Source organism: Pleurodeles waltl, chromosome 8 (assembly GCF_031143425.1).
Source record: "Pleurodeles waltl isolate 20211129_DDA chromosome 8, aPleWal1.hap1.20221129, whole genome shotgun sequence".
Taxonomy (NCBI): domain Eukaryota; kingdom Metazoa; phylum Chordata; class Amphibia; order Caudata; family Salamandridae; genus Pleurodeles; species Pleurodeles waltl.
Window position 1 is genome coordinate 460,143,915 of NC_090447.1, and position 26,359 is coordinate 460,170,273.

The window sequence follows — 26,359 nt, forward strand, 5'->3', positions numbered from 1 at the left end:
GCCCCCAGATGCCGCACCCTCAACAGAAAAGACCGAATCCGCTGAAACGGCGGGAAAGCGTACAAAAGGCCCCTCGGCCAAGAACACGACATCCCGTCCACCTCCCAAGCCTGAGGACACCGAAACCGGGAGCAGAAGCGACTGAGCTTCGCATTTTCCGTGGATGCAAACACATCCAGCACTGGGAGACCCCAGAGACGAACCAGATGAAGAAACAGTGACTTCCGGAGGGAGAAAAGTTGAGAGGAAGGAATCACCCTGCTTAGCAGGTCCGCCCGAACATTGACCACCCCCCGAATGTACGTAGCCCGAAGAGAAGGAACCCACACCTGAGCCCACACAAAAATCATCCTGGCCAGACTGAACAAAGCCCTTGACCTGGTCCCCCCCTGTCGGTTGACATAAGCCTTGGCCACTAAGTCGTCCGTCCGAATAAGAACCGCAGCCCCCTTCAGGGACACCTGGAAATGTATCAGAGCCAACAATACAGCTTTCAACTCGCGCCAATTCGACAACCGATTGGCCTCCAGTGGGGACCAGAACCCCTGAACCTGTGCCGACCCCATCCAAGCACCCCATCCGGAGAGGCTGGCATCCGTCGTTACCACCACCGGGCTCAGAGGAGACAAAGACCCCTACCCGAAGATGATTGGACTCCAACCACCATCTCAACTCCCTGCAAATCAACCCTGATCCCGGAATCCTGGTCATCAGAGAACCGGACCCTGGTGCCCACCTTCTCAGGAACCAGGTCATCAAGCAAAGAAGATGGAAATGTGCCCAAGGGACCAGAAATATCACCGACGCCAAATGACCCTGCAGCCGCAACCACAGAAGCGCACGGGGGGCAGTCTGTAACACAACCTCACTCACCATGGACTGGAGTACATCTAACCTCTGTTCTGACACCGTCACCAAACCTAGAAGAGTCCGAAACCGAGCCCCTAGAAAAACCAGATCCTGGGACGGGACCAAATCTGACTTCCCCCAGTTGATCAAAAACCCGTGGTTTTGCAGGACCACCAGAACCCGGGCCACCTGCCTCCGTAACAGGCCCTGCGAGGGCGCATGAATCAGGATGTTGTCCAGATAAGGATGAATAAACACCCCTTCTGAATGCAGCAAAGCCACCAGGGGGGCCAGCACCTTTGTAAAAATCTGAGGAGAAGACTTGAGGCCGAAAGGCAGTACACAAAACTGATAATGCTCCTGCTCCACAGCAAACCTTAGGAACCTCTGAGAAGTTTTTGCCACAGGCACATGTAGGTAAGCATCCTGCAGATCCAGCGACAGTAGACAGTCCCCTTGACTGACCAATGGAAAAATAGTCTGAATTGACAGCATGCGGAAATGCACCGTCTTGATCCAAGCATTCACTCCTTTCAGATTGAGCACAGGCCGGAACCCCCCTGATACCTTCTGAACCAGGAACAAGACAGAATAAGTGCCCTGACCCCTTTCTTCCAGGGGAACGCGGGAAATGGCCCGTTCATAAGCAAGTCCCGGACTCCGTCCAACAATGCCTCACTCCGTGCCCCGACTGTAGGCAGAGGAGTGGGACGCACCCCCGAATCCGGAGGCACCACAACAAAATCGATGACGTAACCATTGGCCACAATGTCCAGCACCCAATGATCATTGACACTCTCCTGCCAAGTTGAAAGAAAGTGCCTCAGCCTTCCCCCAACCTGCCCTATGCCAGGCCCACAGTGATTGTCGGGATCCCCTTCTTGAACCCACCCCGGTTCGAAGGAGCAGCTTTCTTAGGGGAAAAACGAGGCTGAAAACGACGTTTCCTAAATGAAAAAGATTTTGCATCCATCTTAGGAGAAGAACGGGAATGTTTCTTCCACCCTTTCCCAAAAACAGATCCTCCTTTATAAGGCAAGGCATGCTTCCTTTCCTTAAACGCCTTGGAAAGCATGGAAGGCAATTGATCCCCAAACAAGCTACAACCCTCAAAGGGCAGTCGCAGGAGGGCAGACTTCTCCCCAGGGTCGGCCTTCCTGGACCGCAACCAGAGGGACCTACGGGCCCCAATTAAAGCTCCAGAAGCCAGAGCCGAAGTACGGACCACATCTGATGATACATCCGCCAACAACCTGGCCTGCTGCTCCATACCAGCCAGTAGTTCGGAACACTCCGCCCCTTCCTGAACAGCCACTGCCAGCTTATCAAAGTCCTGCACCAACGACTGGGCCGCATAAGCAGAATATATACCCGCTCTCAGAGCCAGATTCTCAGCCGCAAAAGCCCTCTTGAGCCCCGAATCCACCTTACGGTCCGTGGCATCAGCAGGCACACAATCCTCCGGATTGACTGCCGTTTTGCCAAACAGGGTAGCCAAAATTGAATGCAGGCGAACAGAGGAAGGTAAAACTTCCTCTCCCTCTAGCACATAAAGTTTCTGAAGGAATCGTGGAACCTGAGCTTTATCCACATCCTTCCATTCACGAAACACCATATCCTTCACAGGTCCCTGAAAAGGCATGGCAAACTTAGAAGGCGTCTGATATTGCGGGAATAAGTGAGAGTCAGAGTTCGTAGGCTGAAACACTGGAAACCCTAAATTGTCCTGTACATGTGCCATCACCTCCCACATCTCCTCTCTGGAGACATATTTCCCCCCAGAGGAAGTAGATGGAGCCTCCCCCTCCTCATCCTCTGAGGAGGACCTCCCCGCAGTAGCAGGTGTATGTGCAGCTTTAGACCGACTAGGCCTGGCCATCCCTGCCTGAAGAGCCCTGGAAACAGCCACCTCGATCATCTCCGGCACCTCCTCCCTGGACATGAGTGGCGCAGTACCACCACCCGGAACCTGGTAACCCTCAGGGGTTGAAATGTCAGCAGCACCCTCCTCTTCTGAGGAGGAGGAAGAAACAATCCTCCGTCGCTTAGCAGGCACCTTAGGCATGGTAGAATCAAAAAACACTACCACCTACTTGAATGCACTCACTAATATACAGGGCCCAGGACCTCCCACAACACAACCATTAACCAATCCCCAAAAAGTCAAAATTAAAGAATGCAGTTAAAATTGCGGGCAGAACGCCCGTCCTACTAGTTCCTGGATCGAAAAAATGCTCCTCAGCACCTCTACGTGGCTCCGCGGGCCGAGGAAACCGGAAATTGACGCCCCAGGCGCAAAGAGCCGGCTGACCCAGTCAGCCGACTCCCAGGACGCGTCTTACGAGCAGCCCCGCCTGCCCTGAAAAGACGAGACCGGCCAGAGCACACCTCGCGGAGCCCCGTGCCCTGAGGAGTGCCGACATCAACGTCCCCCAGGCCCCGCCATGGAGGAAAGAGAAAAGGTAAGTCTAGCGTGGGCTAGACAAAAAAAACAGGAGGTGGTAGGGGTGGGGGGTTTAAAAGGGGAAGGGAGGGTCTAGAGGGAGGCAGGAAGCCTCATTGGTTCTAAGGAAGGCGAGGGAGGGACGGGAGGTAATGAATTAACGTTCACTGCCAATGCACTACAACCAAGCAGCCTTACCTAAGCTGGTGGCGAATCCTTTAAATTCAATCAAGCCGTCCACATTTTCATCCAGGAGTCGGAAGGTTCTTTCGGCTAAGACTTCAGTGTGACTGCTGCAGGTCCAGGGTGAGACGAGCTTGTACAGGTTAGTGAACTGCTGAAGGTCTATTCGGTACTGCTCGGCGTAAGGCCTGCTGGGGTCATGCCGCTGAATTACCGATGCAGCCCCTCCCCAGTAGCAGCTGATGAGATGTTCCCTCTGAAAGAGAAACCAAAGGTGGTAAGACACTCGTTGTGTAGACAACAAAGCACAAACAGCAGTACTGACCCGCCTCCTAGTAAGAAAAAGGCAAACGTTACGTTACACGCAGTAATTGCCTTTCACCAATCTGTTAGAATCTAGCATATAGAATAATTACAACAGAATACTAATAACCAATCTGGCTGTCACCTTTGGGGTGTACATTTGTTCCTGCAGACCAGAGGCTGAAGTAAATTGTACTAAAGGGATCATATTTAAATGTTAAACAGAAGACGTTGGAGAGTAGCGCCACAGGGACAACACATGTTTTCTGCATCGACATAAGTTTCCCCCACTGGGCCTACAGGTGATAATTGATTATGAAGAGTTATAGCCATTCCGGGGTCCTGCCATATCTCCAAATTCCTGAACCATACAAGTAAGGAACAGCCTATGGTCTATGGCAGCACTTCTTACACTTTTGACTTTTGTGGACCCCCATTTTATCATTACTAGATCCCAGGGACACCCACTGAATCATTACTGGAATCATGGGACCACCCCACTGAGTCATTACTGAAAGCTGGGGCCTAATCTGTTAATATTATTTCATTTTCTAAGCAGTCGCCGACCCCCTGAGGAGGATTCGCAGACCACAGGTTGGAAACCACTGGTCTATGGCTTCAATGTGGCCGAGTGATTTAAAGCAATGAAGGCTACAGGATGACCTCTATCTCACATGTCAAGACGCTGCTTCCTACTAACCTGACTGCTTTTGAATCCAGACAACAGGGGAGGAATCCTAATTGCAATTCACCAAAGAGAGCATTATCTTCCACAAAACCAGGCAACTGAGCAGTGGTTTCTGAGTCTACAAATTTAGCCAGTGCCGCCAGAATGTAATCAAACAGTGAATGGGGTTGGGTTCTTGTAAAGCGTAAAAGATGCTAGGCCGTAACACAATACATAAATAAAAAGAATGCCTCACTTACGTGCTTCAATGAATTTTCAAGCACTAGACCAAAGAGTTAGTTAGTTCTTATGGGTCATACAACACAAATTGCACCTCACATTTAACAAGTTTTTGTTTCTTTTATAACATAGGTATGGAAACCATAGAGCACAGCAACATTGTGATACTCAATACAATATAAAAATGTACTCAATAGCATTTATCAAACATTGCAAATCAAATGTGTACATCTAAGTGAATAACAGTGCATACCAAAAAGGTGAAACATAGTGGAACATTGTGTGAACCATCAACATCTTAATATCATTGCAAAAAATGTATATATGTATATCGCCTAGGGCATCAGTCCAACTTGTTCAAATTACACCTGTGGTGTGGCAAAATGAACTTCTTCATAACTCCATTCTGAATGAAAAATAGGGCCAGGTATGGAAAATGAGATGCGAAAATGGCCCGGCAACTGAACACTCATGACCTTTCATCAAAGGAAATTTTAAGCCCAATTTTTTTTGGCCTGGATGCCGTTGTGACATGTTTCGATCTCAAAGCCTCCTCAGGACTTGGGCTGGTGTAACATTCTTATGGTCTGTGAACCAAGTGACGTAGTTTGGAAGCATTTTGACTTACGGCGGGAGTCCAGGATTGAATCCCGTTACCCTGGATTAAAATCAATCACTGACATTTATTGGGCTTTATGTTTTTATACCAGCAAGCTGTATTAAGTATGTTCCACTCTGGCCTTTTCCTCACAGGAGATGGACGTCCTTGACCAGGACTCAGTGAGAGAATTGACTGAACCTAATCCACCCCATCCTCCCTCATTCAACTAACTGATGTGGTTATCAGACAATAAAAATGTTACACTAGCCCAAATTCTGAGGAGACAGCCGCCAAAGGTTTGAGGTCGAAATGCATCGCCATATGCCCCCAGGATGGTCATTCTTGTCTTTAACTTTGGATTGACCCCTGAAAGGTACCACTTTAGGTTTAGGGTCGGCCACAGGCTCCCAAACCAGTCGTGGGTGGATTTTCCTGAATGTTCCAGTAAGGCACTGAGTGGATGGGTGAGGGACAGCAAGGTCAATGACTATATTGGGCTGCACAATCTAATTCTGAGAGAGAATATGCTCAATACCTGTTTAGAGAACTGTGCTAAAACCTAGTGGACAGTAAGCTCACTGGCCCCAGGGAGCATGCTAAGGAGGCAGACCTCCGAGTCAGTAAAAGAGGTGTACACAAAGACATCTGGGGCTGGGGGTTCCAAAAAGAGGGACCAGGGTTCCCATCAGAAGAAAGAGGGGGGGATACAAATAAAAGGATTTCACTCAAGGGCCCCAAAACAGTTCACAAGTGAAAGGGATCCAGCCCCAACTTGGCTACAAGAAAAATGGATTTGTATATAAGAACACTGGAAAGTTTGTCTGCAAGTGCTATGAGTGTTACAAGTTTGGGCACACCAAGGGAGATCCCAAGTGCCCCAAGAGGGCACAGCCCCGCCTACAAGCAGGCATACCCAAAGGTTGCCCAGTGTAGCGCTTGCTGAGGAGATGGCTCCATTTAGTATGGGAAAGCAGCTGAGGTTACCCTAGTGTCCCTGGGTGACAAGGAGATGGTGCCCAAAGCCACATGCCTTCCAATACTTCAAAGTGTAGGTAGTGGGTCACCATCAATCGGCAGAGGGTGGGGGCTCTGAGGGACACAGGGGCCAGAATTACTATGGAAAGTTGTCATCTTGTGTCTGCAAAGCAGGTGATACCCAGGACATTTCACCAGGATGTAGTAGCAGACAATCATGAGAGCCACTACCGGGTGGATATAGTTCCCTTTGAGCGGGGAGGTTCTCTTAATGTATCTGTGAGCTCTGCCATGCCTGCAGATTGTTTGCTAGGCAATGGCTCAAAGCACATTGTCTGGAAGAAGTAGAGTTCAGGTCACATCTGGAGATTTTGGGGTTACCGGAGTGGGTCTGCAAGAAGACGACTTAAGAAAACGTGGAGCATGGAAAAATGGCTCTGGTAGCTGCCAAAAAAGGGAAGGGGGGGGAGGTGGTGGAGGGGCATGGAAAACCAGCCCCTGAACCTCCTGTAGTTCAAGTACATGAGGTTCCAGAGGAGGACGCCCCAGAGCCTACCAGGGAGAACATTGCCTCCCTAAGAAACCTGTCTGAGCTTGCTGGATGGTAAGTTGACAGTTGGCCTACCAGGGATGAGTTCTGCAAGGTATAGAAAGAGTGCCCAACCTTAGAGGGCATGAGGTGACAAGCTGAAGCACATGCTGCTGGTGAGACCTCTAAAGAGCACCTCATCTGTTGGGAGAAAAGCCACCTGTATAGTGAGTCTAAGGTACTTATGTCAGGGGCAACACAAGAGTTGGTGGTCCCTTAATGCTATGGGCCTTCCTACTGGGACTGGCTCATGACATACCTGTGAAAAGACATTTGGGGCAGGACAATACCTTTTCCAGGCTTGCCTCTTACTTTTATTGGCCACGGATGATGACATCCTCAGATACATTCTGCAGGACATGTCACAACTGTCAGGCCAGTGGGAAAACAGGGAAAAAAACCTTAAGTTTCCCCTGAATCCCTTACCTCTTGTTCGCACTCACTTAGAAAGGGTGGGCATCAACATTGTTCGACTCTTGAAACCAAAAAACTGCCCTGGGCAACAGATTTTTCCTGGTTTTGGTGGACCATGCCACTGGGTACCCAGAGGCAATACCTCTGAGGACTGTAACCTGTAACTGCACCAGCAGTGGCTAAGGAACTGAGGGGATTTTCACCCGAGTGGGGTTCCCCAAGGGAGTGGTGTATGACAGGGGAATCAACTTCATGTCAGCCTACATGAAGTATATGTGGGTAGAGTGTGGGGTAACATACACATTATCCACACCCTATCACTCTCAAACCAATTAGCTTGTTGAATGGTTCAACAAGACCCTGAAAAGCATGAAAATGGACCTATGAAGTGGGACGTTGTCTTACCATGCCTGCTCTTTGCCTACATGAAGATACCACAAAAGGGAGTTGGGTTTAGCCTATTTGAGCTCCTCTGTGGGCACCCTGGCAGGGGACCTCTCAGTATGGTTAAGGAGCGGTGGGAGCAAGCTCCCAAGAAGCTGCCCAGGATGTGGTTAGTTACATGACAACCTTCAGAAACCAGATGCAAAAATTCTGGAAAAAAGGTTCTATGAACTTAGAAGCCAGCCAGGAGGTTATGAAACTCTGGTCGAACCAGAAGGCCATGCTGGTAGAGTTTCAGCCTGGCAAAAAAGTGTGGGTGATGGAGCCAGAGGAGCCCAGGGCCCTACAAGAATGTTGGGCAGGGTCCTACAAGATGAAGGAGACGAAGAGGGAGGCCACCTACATGGTGCACCTTAAGACCCACAGGAACCCTTTAGGTACTTTATATATATCGCCTCAAATCTTACTACGGGAGGTTTGTGGTCACCATGCTCCTGTTGACAGATAGAGTCGAGGAGAAGAGTGAGCCTCTCCCTGATCTCCCATCCTCCAAAGAGAAAAATGGGTAAGTGGAAGGTGTCAACCACTCTCCTTTACTGACCCTAGAACAGCAGAGAGACTTTCACCAGTTGTTGGGACATTTTTCCTCCCTGTACTCTCACACTGGAATGGAAGCCGTTGGCGCCTAGATGAAGGAGAGGTGCCTCAAGCTCAACTCAGACAAGACCGAGCTCATCATCTTCAGAAACTCCACTTCAGCCTGGGACGACTCCTGGTGGCCCTCATAGCTCAACGCCCGACTACTCCGACTGACCATGTCTGCAACCTAGGAATCATCATCAACTCTTCCCTATCAATGACCCGACAGGTAAACGCAGTCACCTCTTCCTGCTGGCACACCCTCCGCCAACTCTGCAAAATCTTCAAATGGATCCCAGTCGACTGGCACAAGACAGTCACCCACGCCTTAGTCACAAGCAAGCTTGACTACGGCAATGCACTCCACGCCGGCACCACAACAAAGAACATCAGGAAACTACAACTCATCCAAAAAGCCGCCGCCAGACTCATTCTGGAACGTATCTCCCAACACCTGAAGATCCTCCATTCACTCCCATTGGAGAAGTGAACAGACTTCAAACTACTCACCCACACCTACAAGGCCCTTCAAAACATCGGACCGGCCTACCTGAATCATTGCATCTCTTTCCATAAACCTGCCAGACCCCTCCACTTCGCCAAGCAGGCACTAGCCACCATCCCACGAATCCGGAAAACCACTGCCGGAGGAAGATCTTTTGCCTACCTCACAGCCTGAACAACCTGTCCACACACCTCAGACAAAGCCCACCACTCACCATTCTACAGGAAGAACCTCAAGACATGGCTCTTCAAATGAGACCCAGACCCACACCCACCACCAGTGCCTTGAGATACTCACGGGAGAGTAGTTGCGCTTTATAAAAACTGATTTATTGATTGACTGACTGACTCCTGGGCTTACACACCTGTGTACCCATGATATAGACACTGAAGGCAGTCTGCCTGTCAAAAACAAAATATACAGGCTGACAAATAAAGTGAGGGACAGCATTACATAGGAAGTATCCAAAATGCTGGGGCTAGGAGAGATTGAGAACTCTACTAGCCCCTGTTCACTCCGAGTGGTGAGGGTCCCCAAAGCTGCCCCACCAGGTGCCACCCCAAACTCAGATTCTGTGTGGACTGGGGGCTACACTCAGTTATCTGATATATCCCCCCACCCCGAGCTGATAAGGGAGCTCAGACAGGTCGGGGCTGCCAAGGTTTTGAGTACTTTTAATCTCACTGCAGGATACTGGCACACTGTCCTAAATGAAGGGGCAAAAGAGAAGTCATATTTGCTACTCCAGAGGGTCACTTCCAGTTTAGGGTTATGCCTCTTTGGTTTGGTCTCATGAATGCACCTGCCAACTTGCAGAGGTTAGTGAAAAGGTGAACAGAGTCCTAGCCGTGATGGAGGCCTCCAGTGCTGCTTACTTGGATGATATAGCTGTCTACAGTAGCACCTGGAAGGACCACCTGTTTCACCTACAGGAAGTGTTTTGGGCCATGCAACAGACAGGCTTGACGATCAAGACCAACAAGTGCGAAACAGGGCAGCCTTCTGTGGTGTACTAGGAACAACTCATTGGCAGGGGTAAGGTGCAGCCTCTCCAGGCCAAAATAGATACTATCCTGGACTGGGAGCCCCCAAAACCCAAACATAAATGAGGGCCTTCCTGGGCCTCAATGAATATTACAGGAGGTTTGTTAAAGGATATGGCACCAGTGTCGCACCCATAACTGAGCTGAATTCGAAGAAGCAGCCAAAGAAAGTGATCTGGACAAAGGCCTCCCAGAAAGCACTTGACGCCATCAAACATGCCATGTGTACAGCCCCTGTACTCTATGCCCCTGACTTCCCCGAAGAGTCCTCTGTACAAACTGATGCCTCAGAGCATGGCATAGGGGCTGTGCTATCACACCTAAATGAGAAGGGCACAGACCAACCTGTAGCCTTTATAAACAGTAGGGTACTTAAGAGGGAACAGAGGTGAAGTGTTACTGCAAGGGAAGCCTTTGCTGTGGTCTGGGCAATGAAGAAGCTGAGATCATACTTGTTTGGAACTCACTTCCGATTTCCAACAGACCTAAGGCCCTTCACAGGGCTTTTGCAAATGAGGAATGAGAATCCCAAACTGTTGAGGTGGTCCATCTCCCTACAGGGAATGGATTTTACAGTGGACTTCATCCTGGGTCAGACCACTCCAGTGCTGATGGTCTGTCCCGGTTCATCCACCTTAGTGATGAAAACTCCCAGAAGGGTGGTTAGTTCTCCCCACTTTCAGCTAGGGAGGTGGGGACATGTGTTTTTAATTGATCCGCTTTAGGATAGTATTTCCCAAATCTTTTTGCCTTCACTTTCCTATTTTTCAGACTTTGTGTTGGCCTTAGGTATATGTACACATTAACACCACCAACCAATGCTAAAGTGCTGATGCTGACCTCTAAAACATGGTAAAAGTGGCTTATCATTGACTGGCATACTTACTTTACTTATAAGTCCCTAGCAAAAAAAGTATATCCTATACCCAGGGCCTGTAAATCAAATACTACTAGTGGTCCTTCAGCACTTATTGTGCCAACCACTTAAGCTACCATTTGAAAACTAAAGTCCCAGGCCTGCCACTGCAGCCTGCCAGGAGTTTCAAACTGCCAAATAACTTAGCAAAATAACCCCTATGCCAAGCCTAAAACTCCCTTTTTAATACACGTCACCCCTAAGGTAAGCCCTAAAGAGCCTATAGGGGAGGGCACATTGTAAATAAAAAAATGGACATGCACTTTTGATGTTTACATGTCCTGGTTCTAAAAAACTCACATTTATTTTTCGCTACTGTGAGGCCTACCTCTTTCACAGGATAACATTGAGTTACCTTATTACAATTAGGAAGTCCTAACGTTTGATTGGGAGTAAGTAGGAAAATCATGTTTGGTGTCTGAACTGCTATAATTTAACATCCTATTTAATGGTAAAATCGGATTTTAAATCACAATCATAAAAATGCTGCTTTGTGATATTGCTTTCTAGAAAGTTGGCATTTTTGTGCCCTAACCATTTGGTATCTGCAGCCTGTTAATAGGTCACGTGACTAAGTGTGAGTGGCAATGGGCCCAGACAGCCACACAAAAGAGCCAATAAGTGTGCCTGAATGGGCCATCTCATGTAGGATGGGGAATGTTGCTGTGAGTAGCCCCACCTGCACTTTAATAGGCTGGGCCCTGCTCTCACCCAAAGAACTTCACACTAGCCTTTTGTGCATGTAGCCAGGTCAGAAATGTAGGAAATTCCAGACACTTCTATGGGGGAAGCCTCCAGAAGTTTTCTCACTTCAAAGTGGGCACCAGGTATAAAATGGGGACTTTTAGACCCACTCTTCAGTACACTCCTGGTCTTGTGGATAGTACAGAAAAAGGACGCCCTGTGGTTGAGGCCTGCCATGCTTGCTGAGAAGGAAGAATGGACCTGCTTCCTTCATCCCAGGCTGAAGTGACTCTAAGCGTCAGCTTTATGACCGCAAAAAGGCCAGTTTGCACCAGACTCTTGCCACCTGCACCGACTACCAACACAAAGCATTGATGAACCCAACTCTTCATGCTATTGCAACTGTCAGTGACGACTGGCAATGTGAGATCTGCACATTGCACTACAGCAACGACTGTCCGTGATGCCAGACAGGATCCTTGTGTTGCAGCAATGATTAATCTCCGTCCCCTGGGTTGTACAGAGACAACTATCTGTGACACACTCCTGCTCCTAGTGGCCTCCTCCACCAAAAATTGAACTCTTTCTGCTGGACATCAGAAGGTAACTTTTTCAGCTGAACTAACCTGTTCCAACGCTGTCGGCCTGAACTTGTGACTTTCGCCCAGTCTTGCATGACCAGATAATCACGAGAGGCACTTTGTGCGTTTAGGTGCTTTACTTACCTTAAATTTTTGAAACTACATATCTCAGGTTCTATTGTTTGGATTTTTGCCCTTTGGTATCAAATAATTTATTAACCTTTTTTTCTAAATTGGCCTGGGATTGGCCTGGTATTTTTCTTGTGTTATGTTTACTACTGTTTGTGTGCTGCATAAATATTTTACACATTGCCTATAAGTTAAGCCTGACTGCTTTGTGCCAAGCTACCAGAGGGTTAAGCACGGGTTAATATAGTGACCTTTTGTGGTTCACCCAGACAGGAATTGTGGTTGTTGCTTGAGAAGGGTTAACACCCCTGTCAACCAAGTTCTCAAAAGAAGTCTTAGAGCAAGCAATATAGAGAACACGTCCCTTAGTATGAGTAAGGAGCAGAGGGCACAGAGTGAGATCAAAAAAAGAAAAACACTCTTTGAACCTGAAAGGTTGAGCTTTATCAAAATGAAATTGAAATCCCATAGAACTAACGTTTAGGACACCTCAAAGTTAGAGGGAATTAATGTGAAACCTAGCAGGTCATAACCCTCTGGACCCCTTGCGGAGGCCAATAAACAGGAAGAAAGTTCCAGTGGGACCCAGAAGGGTTAATAAATATAATTAAGGGTGGTTCAAGGGAGAGGAGGGAGGAGGAATTGTTTTACGGTACTTCAGGCTGTTTGTCACCTGAAACGCAAGCACTCCACCTCATTTAGGAGTGTGATAGACAGAAATCAAGTAGTCCGAGAAAGTAAGTTCAAAATAGCACTAAAATCTTCCAGGTTTGGGTAAAACAAACAATATCAGCATTATGCTCCGAAATCACGTCCTTGATAGAAATACAGTGCCTGCCTGCTGATCGTGCATTCATTAAGAAGCCTGCTTTAAATTAGCGGAGCCAGATATACCACTCTCAAACACTTAAAGGGAGTGGGAGACACAGTGGATAAGAGGTCACGGATTTTGAGAGAAAACACTGCCAGGATATTGAGTGCTGGACAGTGGAAAAGAAGGTCGGTAAAGATTAACAAACATAAATGATAAAAGATGATTTCTGCAGCAGTACGACTGGGCACAGGCAAGCACAGACAGGCTTCATTTTGGCACAGCAGTGGCGTTCCCACTGTACACTAATGCTGCAGACACATTTAAATAGCTATCATATAACCATAACATGAGCTGACACAGTGTGTCAAACACGACGTCATCTAGTAAAACAAGCATTTGCAATGCAACGGGTCTCGCGTTTGCTTGCGTTACAGCCATTAGCGTTGTAAACTACTAACCGGACTTTCCTTGCCACATAAACTAATAATGAAAAGCAAAACAGTTTCAGATATGCGAGCCGATGTCGCCATGAGCGTGAAGGAGACAAAAAAGGAAACAGACGTTTGCTCGCAGTGAAACTTATCGGCAAAAGTGCAATTTTCCATGTTACCAGCAAAAGTACAATTATCCATGTAACAGGGTCGATGTCATGCAAGGCGTTCAACTTCTGCCCAGCGAGATCACGCTGCGCAGGAAATGAAAAGATAAAGTAGTCCAGAAACCAGCTGAAAACACAGAGCCTCGTATGTTTTCAGTAGTTTACCAATGCGCTCAAGGAGGGCTAAGCACCAGAAAAGACGACGTATGCATGCCTTTCACAAATGGAATCAATTGATTTTTAAAAGGCAAGTCCACAAACTAATGAAAGTGATGGGCGTGACATGGGTGTAGTTAGAAGCCTACAGAGAGATTACAACATGGTCCAGAGCACTTGTGCGCACTCGACCCTAAAAACAGAAGCATCCAGAGAGGGGTAAATGGTGGTACCAATTCAAAAGGACACTCACCCAAGCTCCAAGTCCTCTATGGAGCACAGCAACAATGGAAAATGTCAAGAACCAAGCAAGACAGCAAGTTAAACAAACAAAAAAAAAAACACACCAAGTATATATACGACACTCATTAATAAGAAATTAGGCGGCTTTCACAGTTAAAATAAGAGTAACAGTTTGATTTGTACAGCTAGAAAACATGCATTTGCCATGCAATGGGTCTCGCGTTTGCTCGAGTTAGAGCTATTAGCGTTGTAAATTCCTAACTGGACTTTTCTTACCACATAAACTAAAAATGAAAAGCAAAACAGTTGACATTAGCAAGCTGATTCACAGCACTAAGGTTGCCATGAGCATGAGCGAGAAGGAGAGACACAAAAGGAAAAAGAAGTTCGCTCACAGACAAACATATCGACAAACGTACAATTATCCACGTAACAGGGTTGATGGCCAAGGAGGTAACAAAACTGCTCCAAGGAGGGACAAACGTAAAGCATTTACCAATGATAAAGGAGTTTTGAAAGGAAAGCCCATGAACGAGTGATAGTGATAGGTGTGCAGTGGAAGTGGTTAAAAGCCTACAGAGAGATTGCAACAGGTCAAAACGCTTGCGCGCTCGACCTAAAAAGGATAGATCGAAACAAGAGAAGAGGTAAGGAATAAGAGGGATCTTGGAAAAGAAAAGAAGACATGAACAAAGGAGAAGATCATGGGTGAGTAAAAGTCAAGGGCAATCGGTGAAAAGCGAGAGTTAAGAGGGGAAAGAGCAATTTTTTAAAGTGGGCCTGCCTGTGCTCGGGAGGGACTGAGTTCTGAAAAAAAAAAAAAAAGAGATGTGTTGAAACGGGTCCCTACTCCTTAACTTTACATGTACTGATTACACTGCAGTGCACTTGATGCAAAAAAAAAAAACACAAAAGAAAAGCTTAAACTGTATTGTTTTGAGTTATTTATCTGCGATAATGACATTGTTATACTGAGAATATTTTGAAAAGCTAAAATCTCTGTTTCTATGCCAATGGCAAAAGAAAACACTTCCCAATATTTTTACATACAAGTAAAAATTCCAACAAACAGATACACTCTTACTTTATCACCAGTGAAAAGTAATCAAAATGGGGTTTTCGAAATGGGCAAGTGGCAAAAACTATAAACAACGGAAAGTGGAGTTTACAGGACAAGTCACAGTCGCCAATTTCTCCACATCCGCTGAAGAACCCAGGGGGCAGGCCCTGTTTACATTCCATACGTTGTTCTTCGTGTTGGTAGGACACACTTCCCTATTACTTCCAAGTATTTCATTTTCTCAGATGTGGTGTTTCTGTAACTTTGTTTTTCATACACCATATTAGTCGTGCACCGCGCACAATGAGAGCCGAGTCACCTTTGAGTGTTTGCGCGGGTTACTGGTGTAAATTAGTGATGGAGTCGTGGAGTCGGAATTGCGCGTTTCTCACAGGGCCTGTCTCTTGTTCACAACGCTATCCAGACTACATGGCCATGCAATCGCTGTCCTCCCTGCAGAGTGCACAGAGCGATGCTGTGTGGAGGTACACGTTTATATACTTACTGACGGCGGAGAGAGATAGCGAGAATGGTGAAGTGGGGGTGAAAGAAAGTGCATGGAAAAGTAGAGAGTGAAAAGCTAGGGGTGAATATGAGGGATGTGAAGTGTGAGATGCAGAGGCTTTAGAGGGAGATGTGAGAGAAAAAGAGCGCAAGTGACTAAGGCAGAACATGAACTTGAGGCCATTATACCAATGAATTCCTACGCCATCATGTTGTAATAAAGATACAGAGAGCAGAAGATACGCATAGATTCTTACATAACTTCAGAAGGCACATAAAGTTGATCTTGCGTTTAAAAAATAAAAATACTGCCACAAAGGCAGCTTGCTTGTCACTTCTATATGTGGCAGAAAACAATTGGCACGTGCAGCTCATCCTGGTACTGAAAGGTAAAGCATCTTGCAAAGGTAAGGGAGAAATGCTTCGCTCTTTTTCTAAGCATCGATCTGCATAAAACAGAAGCAACGGTCCGTGCTTAGACCACTCTCCACCATAGATGGATCGTCCACAACTCGTCTACGTTGAAGAACATGTGAAACAATGTCACTCCCTGCCACGCAATCAACTCCTATAATACCAATGCAATAATATCAACCCCTACCAGAGTTAAAGGGCCACCTCACCAAACTCCTCCTCAACTCAAGACATACTATACAAGGACTTCCTGCCTCCATGACGTTCCCAGAATTCCAAAAGCGCTGCAATGCCAATGCATCACCCAAAGGAATACCAACTGCACCGCCAAACGTCAAGTGCTCCATCACAACATAAATGAGCATTACGCTAGCACATGCCTCGGGAATTTTGCGATTCTGCAGCTGCAGCTTTTTTTTGGCATAATTATGAATTTGCCACATAATTCATCATCTGCTACCTAATCTGCAGATTTTAATTAAAAAAATGTTTCAAGCACAAACAGATCAAGTTATTAGGAGACGGCCTGTGTTTGTGAGCAGGGGAAGGCTCATCGCAATGGTTAAACAGTAATATTTCAGCATATTATTTCTGTATTGGGTTGTTGAACTATCAGTAATGAGGTGAAATGTTTGCCCCAACGTATTGCCACGTATAAAATAATGAAGTAATACTATCAAAAAATGTGCCGCATAATGCAGCAGAATTTGCACTTTCTTGCTGTGTACCTTAGTCAACCCTGCTGCAAAATGTGGTGCTCCCCTCCCACATATTTCCAGTGGCCATTCACTAGCACACACCCTACTGTTAAAGTGCTCTGCAGTGGCTTCAACTGTTCTGGGCCAAACATATTCTGATTTTGGGGGCTATCACCAGCACTCTCATATACAATGAGCTCAGTGAACCTGACAATATAGGTCAGCATGCCCTGGACAGAAGAAATTGCAAAACATTTCTGAGTATTTTGCAAACGTGCCTTCTGCTAATGCTAGTCTGTGTAATTACTGTTGAGACCTGTAAAGGCAGGGAGCCCACAACCACCTGATTCTTAGTTAGTTGGAGCTATTAGCGTTTTAAACTCCTAAGAAGACTTTTCTTTTCACATAAACTGAAAAGTAAAACAGTTTCACATAAGTGAGCCAACGGCCGCCATGAGCGCAAACCAGACACACAAAATGAAACAGAAGTTCGCTCGCAGTGAAACGTATCGGCAAAAGTGCAATTATCCATGTAACCGGCAAAAGTAAAATTTTCCATGTAACAGGGTCAATGTCAAGCAAAGCGCTCGATTACTGCCCAGCGTGAACGCATTGCCTGTGAAATAAAGAGAAAAAGAAGTCCAGAAACCATATGGAAAACATCATGCCTCGTATGTTTTCAGTAGTTGGCCGGTGTGCTTGAGGCGGGCTAAACACCAGAAAAGGCGTGATGTTAGCAAGCCTTTTACTAATGAAATCAAGCGAATTTTAAAGGGCAAGCCCACGAACCAACAAAAATGTGCGTGGTTAAAAGCCCATAGAGAGATTACACCAGGGACAGAGCGCTTTGCACGCTCGACCCTAATGAAACAGTAAAAATAAAGGTAGAAGCCTGAAACCAGGAACTGTAATTAGCTGAGTAAACCTCTGAATAAAAAGTATTTAAGAGCACCCAGGAAATATCCCACTCCAGGTATCAACAATTACTAGATGCACTAAATACCCCACCTTATTCGCCCGGCTCTGAATCATTTCCTAATGGTAACCATGTGACAAATTGACCAGACTACCTCAAGTTACGAGTAAGAGTGCGTCAGACTCCCATTTCTGAAGCAGCACCATGACACACTATGATGTATGCATTTCCTCTTTACCTACCTGTAGGGAGCACGAAAGATGAAACAGGGTGAAGTTTAACACTCCATGGTACTGTAGAGTTTACTAAAGAAAACATTCTTCTGCAAGAGGCTTCATAACTTTGTTAGGACATAGTGACGCAGAAGCAACAACTGACAATGGTTTAGTGACTAAACCATAAACAACAAATGAAACGAGATGCAGTGTGAATGATTAAAAGTGACAGCAGCCAAACCAATAATAATGCTAAAATAATGACAACAAATCAATTTATCTTGTAAGATGGAGAGACAATCTCCCCCTCACTGATAAATGAATTATGTCACTGTACAAACATACAGAAAGGGGTGGTGAGGAGAGGTGTTCATTTAAAGATTACAGGAAATTCTTACCTTAAACAAATCATACAAGTCTTCTAAATCTTCCGGAAGGAATGAAACGTCTGGTGCCACAACACGGATCTTGAGGGGATAAAACACACATATGAATACTGTAAATCACCAGTTAAAACAATTATAAACAAGAAGAGATTACAAAACATTAATCACAGTTTTCATCATTTTAAGTCATTGTATCTATTGTTGAATTACATGATGCTAGACCCATGATGGTGTTAGGTACTTTCAAGAATATGGGTTGACACTCAAAACGCAAAAATGCAAGTTGAAATGCAACAAGACAGATTATCTGAATTATGAAGTTACGAGTAAGGGAGGCTGGGAGGTCGTAGGAGACTGCTGGGCAGAGCAGTGGCACGTGCTGAATTGTTATCTAACTCAGCACATTGCGCAGCGACTCAGATGCCATTGGTGGAAGAGGCTTAATTCCATCACAGTACACTGGATGCTCAACAAGGAATCAAAATGTTGCGCACTGGGAATCCTGTTGCTGTGCTTCATAGCAAACTTGTCCAAGGCATTCCAGCCGCCCCGAATGACTAACCAGCAGTTAATAAGACTTCCACGAATACAGAGGTCATTCTAATTGGTCATATGGTGGTCAATAAAAAGGACTCAAATATCCTGGAAGTTTAGTCACTCACATTGGTCACCATGGAGCCAATAAAAAATGGGTCTCTCCATTCAAGGTAATCTTGGCTGTCACACAGACTATCTAAAAACTGAGCCACTTTACAGGACTATCACTGTGAGTAAGAGGGCTCCAACTGGATATTTCTAGTTAAAACCATACAGCCAAATAGACATACAAGAATCTATGGGAAGAATTACATACACTCTAGATGTTTATGGAAGAGATGTGAGCGGATGATGCATTACAGACAGGAGACCCAGTGATTGCCCCAGAGAGCATAAGATTAACTATCTTTAGCTCCTTGGGCTTGAGGGACATCTTAGGATGCCTGTAATGAAGAAACTATTGAGAGCAGTTAACTGGTGACTTCACATGGACTAGGTGGTGAAGCATCTAGGGAGGCACTGTATGCAGCGTGCAAAGTGTCAGACTACAGATATGTGGGACACCACCTGTGTTGTGTGGGTACCTACCCAAGTTATAATGGGACAGGGTGGAACTGTACATAACTGATCCATTTGGGTTTCCGAGTGCCATTCCACTGCATTTGGCAGTCTTGGGTGACCATTATTCTAAACATCAAGAAAGCACTGGAAGCTAAGGTGGGTAGTGTTGTAATGCATATGGACAACGTTTACAAGCATAATGAGTAAATACCTCTTTTAATTGAATCTTCTGTAAAGAAGGAGTTTCTACATATGAGAAGGAGATCAGAAGGAGCTCATGCTGACTCTCTAACTCATCATGCAACCAATGAACAGGTGGACGGGTTACAAAGTTCTTTGAGATGATACAGAATCCATATTTATCTGGTAAAAGCAGAAGAAGGGTGGAAAAACGCAAGTGACTGGCAACAGATTTTCTTTTTTTCAAATCAGTTTTATTGCTTTTTTGATAAACGAGAAAAAAACATAACACACATGAGACACATAACAAATAAAACCCATAGTGATCTGGCTGTATTGTGTTCTATTGTGGTATAGAAGTCTATATGTCTACTGAGAAGGATCAGTGTCTTTTCAATATCCTTGATTCTCTCCTCCTACCATGGCCTCCTTACATGCCTCAAACGGAGTCTCCATCTCCATCCTTTGTTGATAGACAGAACTCACCCACTTTAGACAACAGAGAACCTCGAATCACCAATACAGGTCTTGAAACACTCAACATTCTAAAAAGGAAATAAGTTCTAAGAAGCAGGAAGTTCAACACAGATGTGTGCCCTATACAGTTGTGAAGAGTGGAGCCAGTGAGCCAGATGAAGAGGGTGAGGGAAACAGTTAAATAAGAAAATGAAGTGAAAGATTAAGATCGCACTCTCTAGAGACAGAGCAGTTTTATGCAATGTGTAGCACTTATGGTCACACATAAAATGCCAGGGGTGCCTCTGTAGACAAAATATCTATTTGGGAAAAGTATGAGACAATAAGCTGTGGAGTGGCAGCAATTCAGGTTTGGTGACAAACATGAACAAGCATTTTCAATGCAACGGGTCTCGCATTTGTTTGAGTTAGAGCTATTAGCGTTGTAAAGCAAAAACAAAACGCAGCACGACTGTGCAATGTAAAATGCAGCGCGATCGCCCTGCGTGGAAAATAAACAGATAAAGTAGTCCGGACTCCAGACTGAAAACATCGAGCCTGGTATGTTTTTGGTACTTTACCGGTGCTGTGTAGGTGGGCTAAACACCGAAAAAGACAAATGAAAGCAAGCGGATTGTAAAAGGCAAGCCCACGAACCAATGTAAGTGACTGACGTGGCCTGGGCGTGGTTTGAAGCCCAAAGAGAGATTACAGAATGGACAGAGCACTTTGTGCTCGCCCATAAAAAAAGGATGATACAAGTGAAGCATATTGACTGGAGTGATCAATGAACGCTTCTGCGAGACAAGGGAGACTTTAAGCAAGTTTGGTCCTTTGAGGTATTGAATACTTGTCAGAGGGATCATAAAGCACTGCTGAAACTACAAGAGCAGCAGCAAGTTTAACATTACTATCATGTGCAGGAAAAGGTACACCGCTCTAACAACCCTATAATTCATTTATCAGCTACTAGAAATTGCTGTTATGCCAACCTGCTTCACATTAGTCTGTTAAGCACACAAACAGCAAAGATTGATGGTAAAGCTTCCGATAATAGCAGAATCAATCCACGAGTGCATTAGATGCTAGAATGTCCCTCCCAGAGATGTGGAAATATGCGGACGTCTGGTTCTGGGAAGGGACATTCTGTCTCAGAATGGGACTGCGCTGGTTTCCTACAGAAGAGGCACTTCTTAAATTATCTAGTGGAGTTCAGTGTGATGTCATCTGTGCGCGTCCCATTTCATTTTTGCACAAAAGGCTGCTGCAGAAAAAAATGGTTGCAGTTTTAAGCATGGGATCGAAAGGGACATGTATTATGGGGAGGGTTGCCCATGCAAAATGAATGCTGGTCCACAAAGTCAATCAGACACATACGTTTGTGTGTATCCACAAACATTCTATAAATCCATTCCCTCCTTGGGAACACTTGTAAAAGTGCCCAGAAAAAAAGGTTCGAGTAAATCTGTTTCCATGAAGGAAATATGTAGGGAACATCCCCCATCGTTCTCAAATCATGCTGGCACCTGCTGATGATGTGGCAATGGTCCAGGGGAAAGGGGGCCCCCTCCAGGTACTTTGCGGCCCCCCACCCCCCCCACAAGTTTCTTTACGTCACTTTTTAAGGTAGGAAGGGAAGGCCATGGGAATGGAGGTAGAAGAGGGATTACGTTTAGTTTTGCAATATGTTGTTTCAATTCCTTATACACGTTTCAGCCATAATGTACCAAGCAATGTGACTTGCGCTGTAACTGTTTATATCACTAAGTCAAATCAATCAAACAGATTAAAAAAAGGTCTAAATTTATGCTGATTACAACAAAGCATTAACGACTCTTTCTAAGTTACACAATATGCATATATATACCCTACAATGAAAAATAAAATAAAGCAGCTGCAGCATCTGACGCCATTTGCCACAATAGCAGCACTGCCCCATCGTTAATAAACAGGGCAGGCCTATTTTTTTTATAAATAAACTTTGCACCGTGGAGCCTTGAAAAAAAGCATAGGGTATAGGAAATAAAGCTTCTTCTGACTCGTCTGGGAGCCCTGCATATATTTTTATTAAGCAGATACATGTTTACCAGTAAATAGGAAACGGACAATGGCATAAAAACAGCAGAGAATCCTGTTTTTTTGTTAAACTAATTAACAGAACTAACAAAACACTAACTGTAAACTCCTCTAATAAAAACATATGAAAAATTAAGTATTGCTGCTAAAGGCCTTGACTCATGTGCCACATCTCTTGATTTGAGTCAACAGCACAGTATGCATAAGACAAAACAGTGGGCAGCGGCTTACATTAAAACCGGCGAACCATTCAAGTCATACATGGACTTTCTTTTGTCGTAAGCAATTGTTGTATGTGTTAGGGTAAGCATACAGTGCTCATGTTTGGCATCTCCCAAAGCACGACACACAAATCAAGTGCCTTATGTTCTAGTCTTACCATACAGAGAAGTCAGGAAATATAAGCTTCTTTTCACCAGTGTCGAAGGACGCTCGCAGGTCGAGTTTCCTGGCCCCATGCACTTCCCCCAAACACTTCATCCCAAATTTCTAGATAGCAGCTTCAGTCCCATGTCCAGGCTAGGAGCCCAACTGGACTAGACAAACAATTATCCAGGTGCCTGTTTTTTAGGATTGCACAGACCCACTCCTCGAGAACCTTTGATAAAATAGGGACTCACTATACACTGGTTCGACCAGTGGAGAATACACCGTGGATGAGAAGGCCAAAAACAATTAGGATATACTATCACCCAGTAGAGGAAGCCTATACATTGTGAGTTTGCTAATAATCATCACGACTTCGCACAGTAGTGATGTACTGATTTCAGTGACTAACACACCCATTGGTATACCTAAAAAATAGGAATGTAGGACTTCAGATTTTATGAAACGCACCATGTAAAACATCTGATAGAAGGTTATGATGGGTGGGTAATTAATTACAATCAGTGAAGGGAATATTACCTGGTTCCTTTTATATTCCGTCTAGTATAAAGCCCAGCCAGTGTGCTGTCTATTTGTGTATCTCATAGCTACCAGATACTTAAAAATACTTTGCCCTTCTGCTACAATCTCATGAAAATTCTCCAGGTAAGTTGGAGCTGCTACAGCGCCATATCACTAGTTAACACGTATATGATTTACGTTGCCTCTACTTTTAATTGGCGTCTGATTTGAAGTAAAAAATAGAACAAAGGAAACAAAAATGTAGCGAAAAAAAAGGAGAAAGAATAGAATACAAAAGAGTACAGAAAAAAGTAGATATGGCATGGGTGAGGAATAGGGTTAGGGAGATTTTAGAGCTAGGTTTTGGTTATGTTAAGGAGTTAAGGTAAGGGGTACAGTAAAGCAGGCGTGATATTGTGAGGTAAAGTGTTTGAGGTTGGATCTGGGGCAAGGGTTAAGATATAGGACTGGTGTGAGAGGATGCATTAAGGGACAGAGCATTGGTAGCGTTGACTGTAAAGGATGGATTAGGATTTAGTAAGGGGTGGTGTAAGGGAAGGTGTTGTTAGATTAAGAGTTGATGTTAGGAGTAGGGTAAGGGTGTGGATAAGTTTAAGCTAAGCGGGGGTCGCTAAAGTAATGGAAGGTGTAAGAGATACTATACAAAGAAGGCACGGGAGAAGGGTGGTAGGAGGTGAAAGGGAAAAAAACAGGTGAAGACAGAGCTACAGTTAGGGGTTAGTTTAAAGGTAAATGTGTGTTTATGTATAATTAATTCATGTAATGGTAAAGATATAACTTGACAAGCTTGTATTTGCAAAGGCATTTACTTTAGCAGTGACTTTAACCTATTTTTATGAAAACATTTTTACTCTTTCTGACATCTAGTAAGATCCATTCCTTTTTCCATCATTTATGAGGACTTAGGGGATAGGTGCATAAGCGTTGCAATGGCAAAAACGCAAATGTTGTTCTAATTGCCACTTCCTTCTTCTGCAAGACTTTCATGAATAAGAAACCCAAGGGCGATGCAGTTAGCAAGGACTGAAAAGAATATGCAAACTATGCTGCTCTGTGGGACTAAACAAATTTACATCTGTTCTGAGCCTGACATTTAACATATACTACTGGAAAAGGCATAGGACAAGGGCCAAGTGGCTACTTGACAGATAATTTTCAAACTGAATGTGCCATTGAACAAAAAAAATCACTGATGCTACCCTGTCCTTAGCTGAATGCACACAAATACCCTTGTAGGAGAAGACAGGTAGCCTCTAAAAACACACTCTATATTATCATACAATAAATGAATACAGGCATTGAAAGGCTGTTTCTCGGAGTTAAGACAATCATGAATAACAAAAGGATGTTGAAAGAGTTAATAGATGTTTTACGTTCCCCTCTCAACAACAAATTTGTGAACAGATTTATCTCCATCTAAAGCGGAATTGCAACAAAGAATTTATCAGGGATATTAATTCTTGGATCACCATTATTTAAAAGAGGGACATGTCCAAATGGCACACATTTTTTCAACAGAAATTCCTATTGTGCTAATTATTGCCAAACTGCATCCAATCCTCTGCAAGCATCAAACCTTCACTTTACCTGATCTTCAACCATATATAGTATACATTTGACACTGGACTTAAGCTCTGGATAGAGTCTGCACTCACCCCTCCACAAGCAGCCAAGTCCCACTATGCACACAGTCTTTGAACATAAACAGCGGGAGCTGTCTGCAAGCCCTGGTGTCACACCAGACCTTGCATCCAACATACAATAGGGATTGGGGGGTGAATTTGCCCTTTTGGTCAGACCTTGTGCCCAAACCTCCGCATGAGGCCAAAACATGGTCTTTAGCTTTGCGCAGTGGTGGCTGGTTCAGGACTTCGCTGTGGGCAGGTCCGGCACACACCTGCCAAAACCACCTAACACCCTTCACAGCAATGGTTTACCGAAGGGTCTCTTCTTTAATGATGTTCAGCTGTCAGCTCTCTGGAAGTGACCTAATCCCATAGCCGTGCATGGCAAGCGTCCAGCCCCCCGCCGCACATGGCCTTTAGCAGGGTGAAGCATGGGTTTGGCTGCATAGGTGTTGCATTGATGTTATAATTGGTGTTATAGAACATGTCATGAGTGAGGTAATTAGCAGTGTGTGGCGAGGGCGCAAGTTATAGTTAATTCAGTGCACATGTTATGTAGTTACTTGCAATAACTGCAACTTGTGAATTTCAGTGGTTTTGTTAATTTAAAACGGTATGTTTTAATTGACATATTCCTCTAACTATACCATCCCTTTACACCCTTTGTTTTGTTCAGTGACATTTTCCATTTTTTTTCAATGTAAAGCAAGATATTATTACCATACGCTTACATAAATCCACTTTAACCTTAGTTTTTTTCAGTGAATTTCTAGTGACTTTTTAACGTAAATTAATATTTTATCATTATACAGAGGGATAACCCCCACACAGTGGACAGCACAGTGTGGGATTTGAAGCTTGTCTACAGCCAGGGCCGCATCCAACCCTGCCCCACTGGACACTATCCCCATGCCACACACAGTCTTTGACCATGCTTAGGGAGGGGTTGGCAGAAGGGCCTGCATCCAGCCTCCTGCAGGACGCTGTGAACGGCATGGGGTTGGCTGCAGACAGCCAATGCCTCACCACACAGAGTGGGATCTCATCACAGACACTCGGACCCAGATATATATATATATATATATATATATATATATATATCTCGAGGCACCTGCGATCCTGTGGGAGTCTACAGAGTCACTGGCTTCTGCGGTACCCCTGCAGCATCATGGAAACCCAAACAAAATATATTTTCTTTACATTTAGGCCCGGGAGAGTTCCACTGGGACCTCTCCACATGGTCCACTGTTGTCAAGGTACCCTTACCCTGCCGCCTTATATTTCATATTTTTTAAAATTTTCAGGACATAGGGCTTGAGTCCCCCTGTCCTGAAATGGTGGCCACAATATTTCTCTTTATGTTGTGGCCAGCCTATCACAGCACAAGCTCCCACAGGAGCAAGACGGGCATCAAGGAAATAAGCCCCGCTCTGGCAATGAGATAAGTCTATCTTTTATTTAGTGCGACACGGGGACTCTTGGGAGTCTCTTGCGAGCCCAACCATCCAGATATACCAACCTTGATTTCTGAAAAACTACTGAATGGATGCACACCAAATCACAAAAAGAACAACTTCTGGAGCAAGTTTTCTTTCGAAATTCGGTGTAATTCTGATTAGCTGTTTTGGCTGTAGTCCTTTCCAGAAATCTCCATTGAAATTGCAGTGGGAAATTGCACTCCTTTTCCTCGGCCCCTGCTTGATTGATCACCACAAATCATTCCAGGAAGGAGCTGATGGGAAAAAGAGCACTTTCTTGGATCATTTTGTGAAGATTCATCTAACAGGACCAAAGTTATTAGCAAGTCAAAAAAGCTATGTCCTATGAAAATGTAATCCTAACTAAAGAGGGGTGATTATGATTTTA

The 26,359-nt window shown here is 45.0% G+C and overlaps 1 protein-coding gene across 3 annotated transcripts in view; it reads right to left on the reverse strand.

The window, feature by feature from the left end:
* The window catches only part of TBC1D8 (TBC1 domain family member 8), a 411,616-nt gene that overhangs the window by 60,434 nt on the left and 324,823 nt on the right, over nucleotides 1-26,359 (reverse strand). For all 3 annotated transcript variants that reach the window (XM_069204407.1, XM_069204406.1, XM_069204408.1), the window contains 2 exons: nucleotides 18,162-18,230; nucleotides 3,491-3,731 (listed from right to left, as the gene is read on the reverse strand). In XM_069204407.1, the coding sequence (XP_069060508.1) occupies nucleotides 3,491-3,731; nucleotides 18,162-18,230 (310 nt within the window). The remainder of the gene's footprint in view (nucleotides 1-3,490; nucleotides 3,732-18,161; nucleotides 18,231-26,359) is intronic.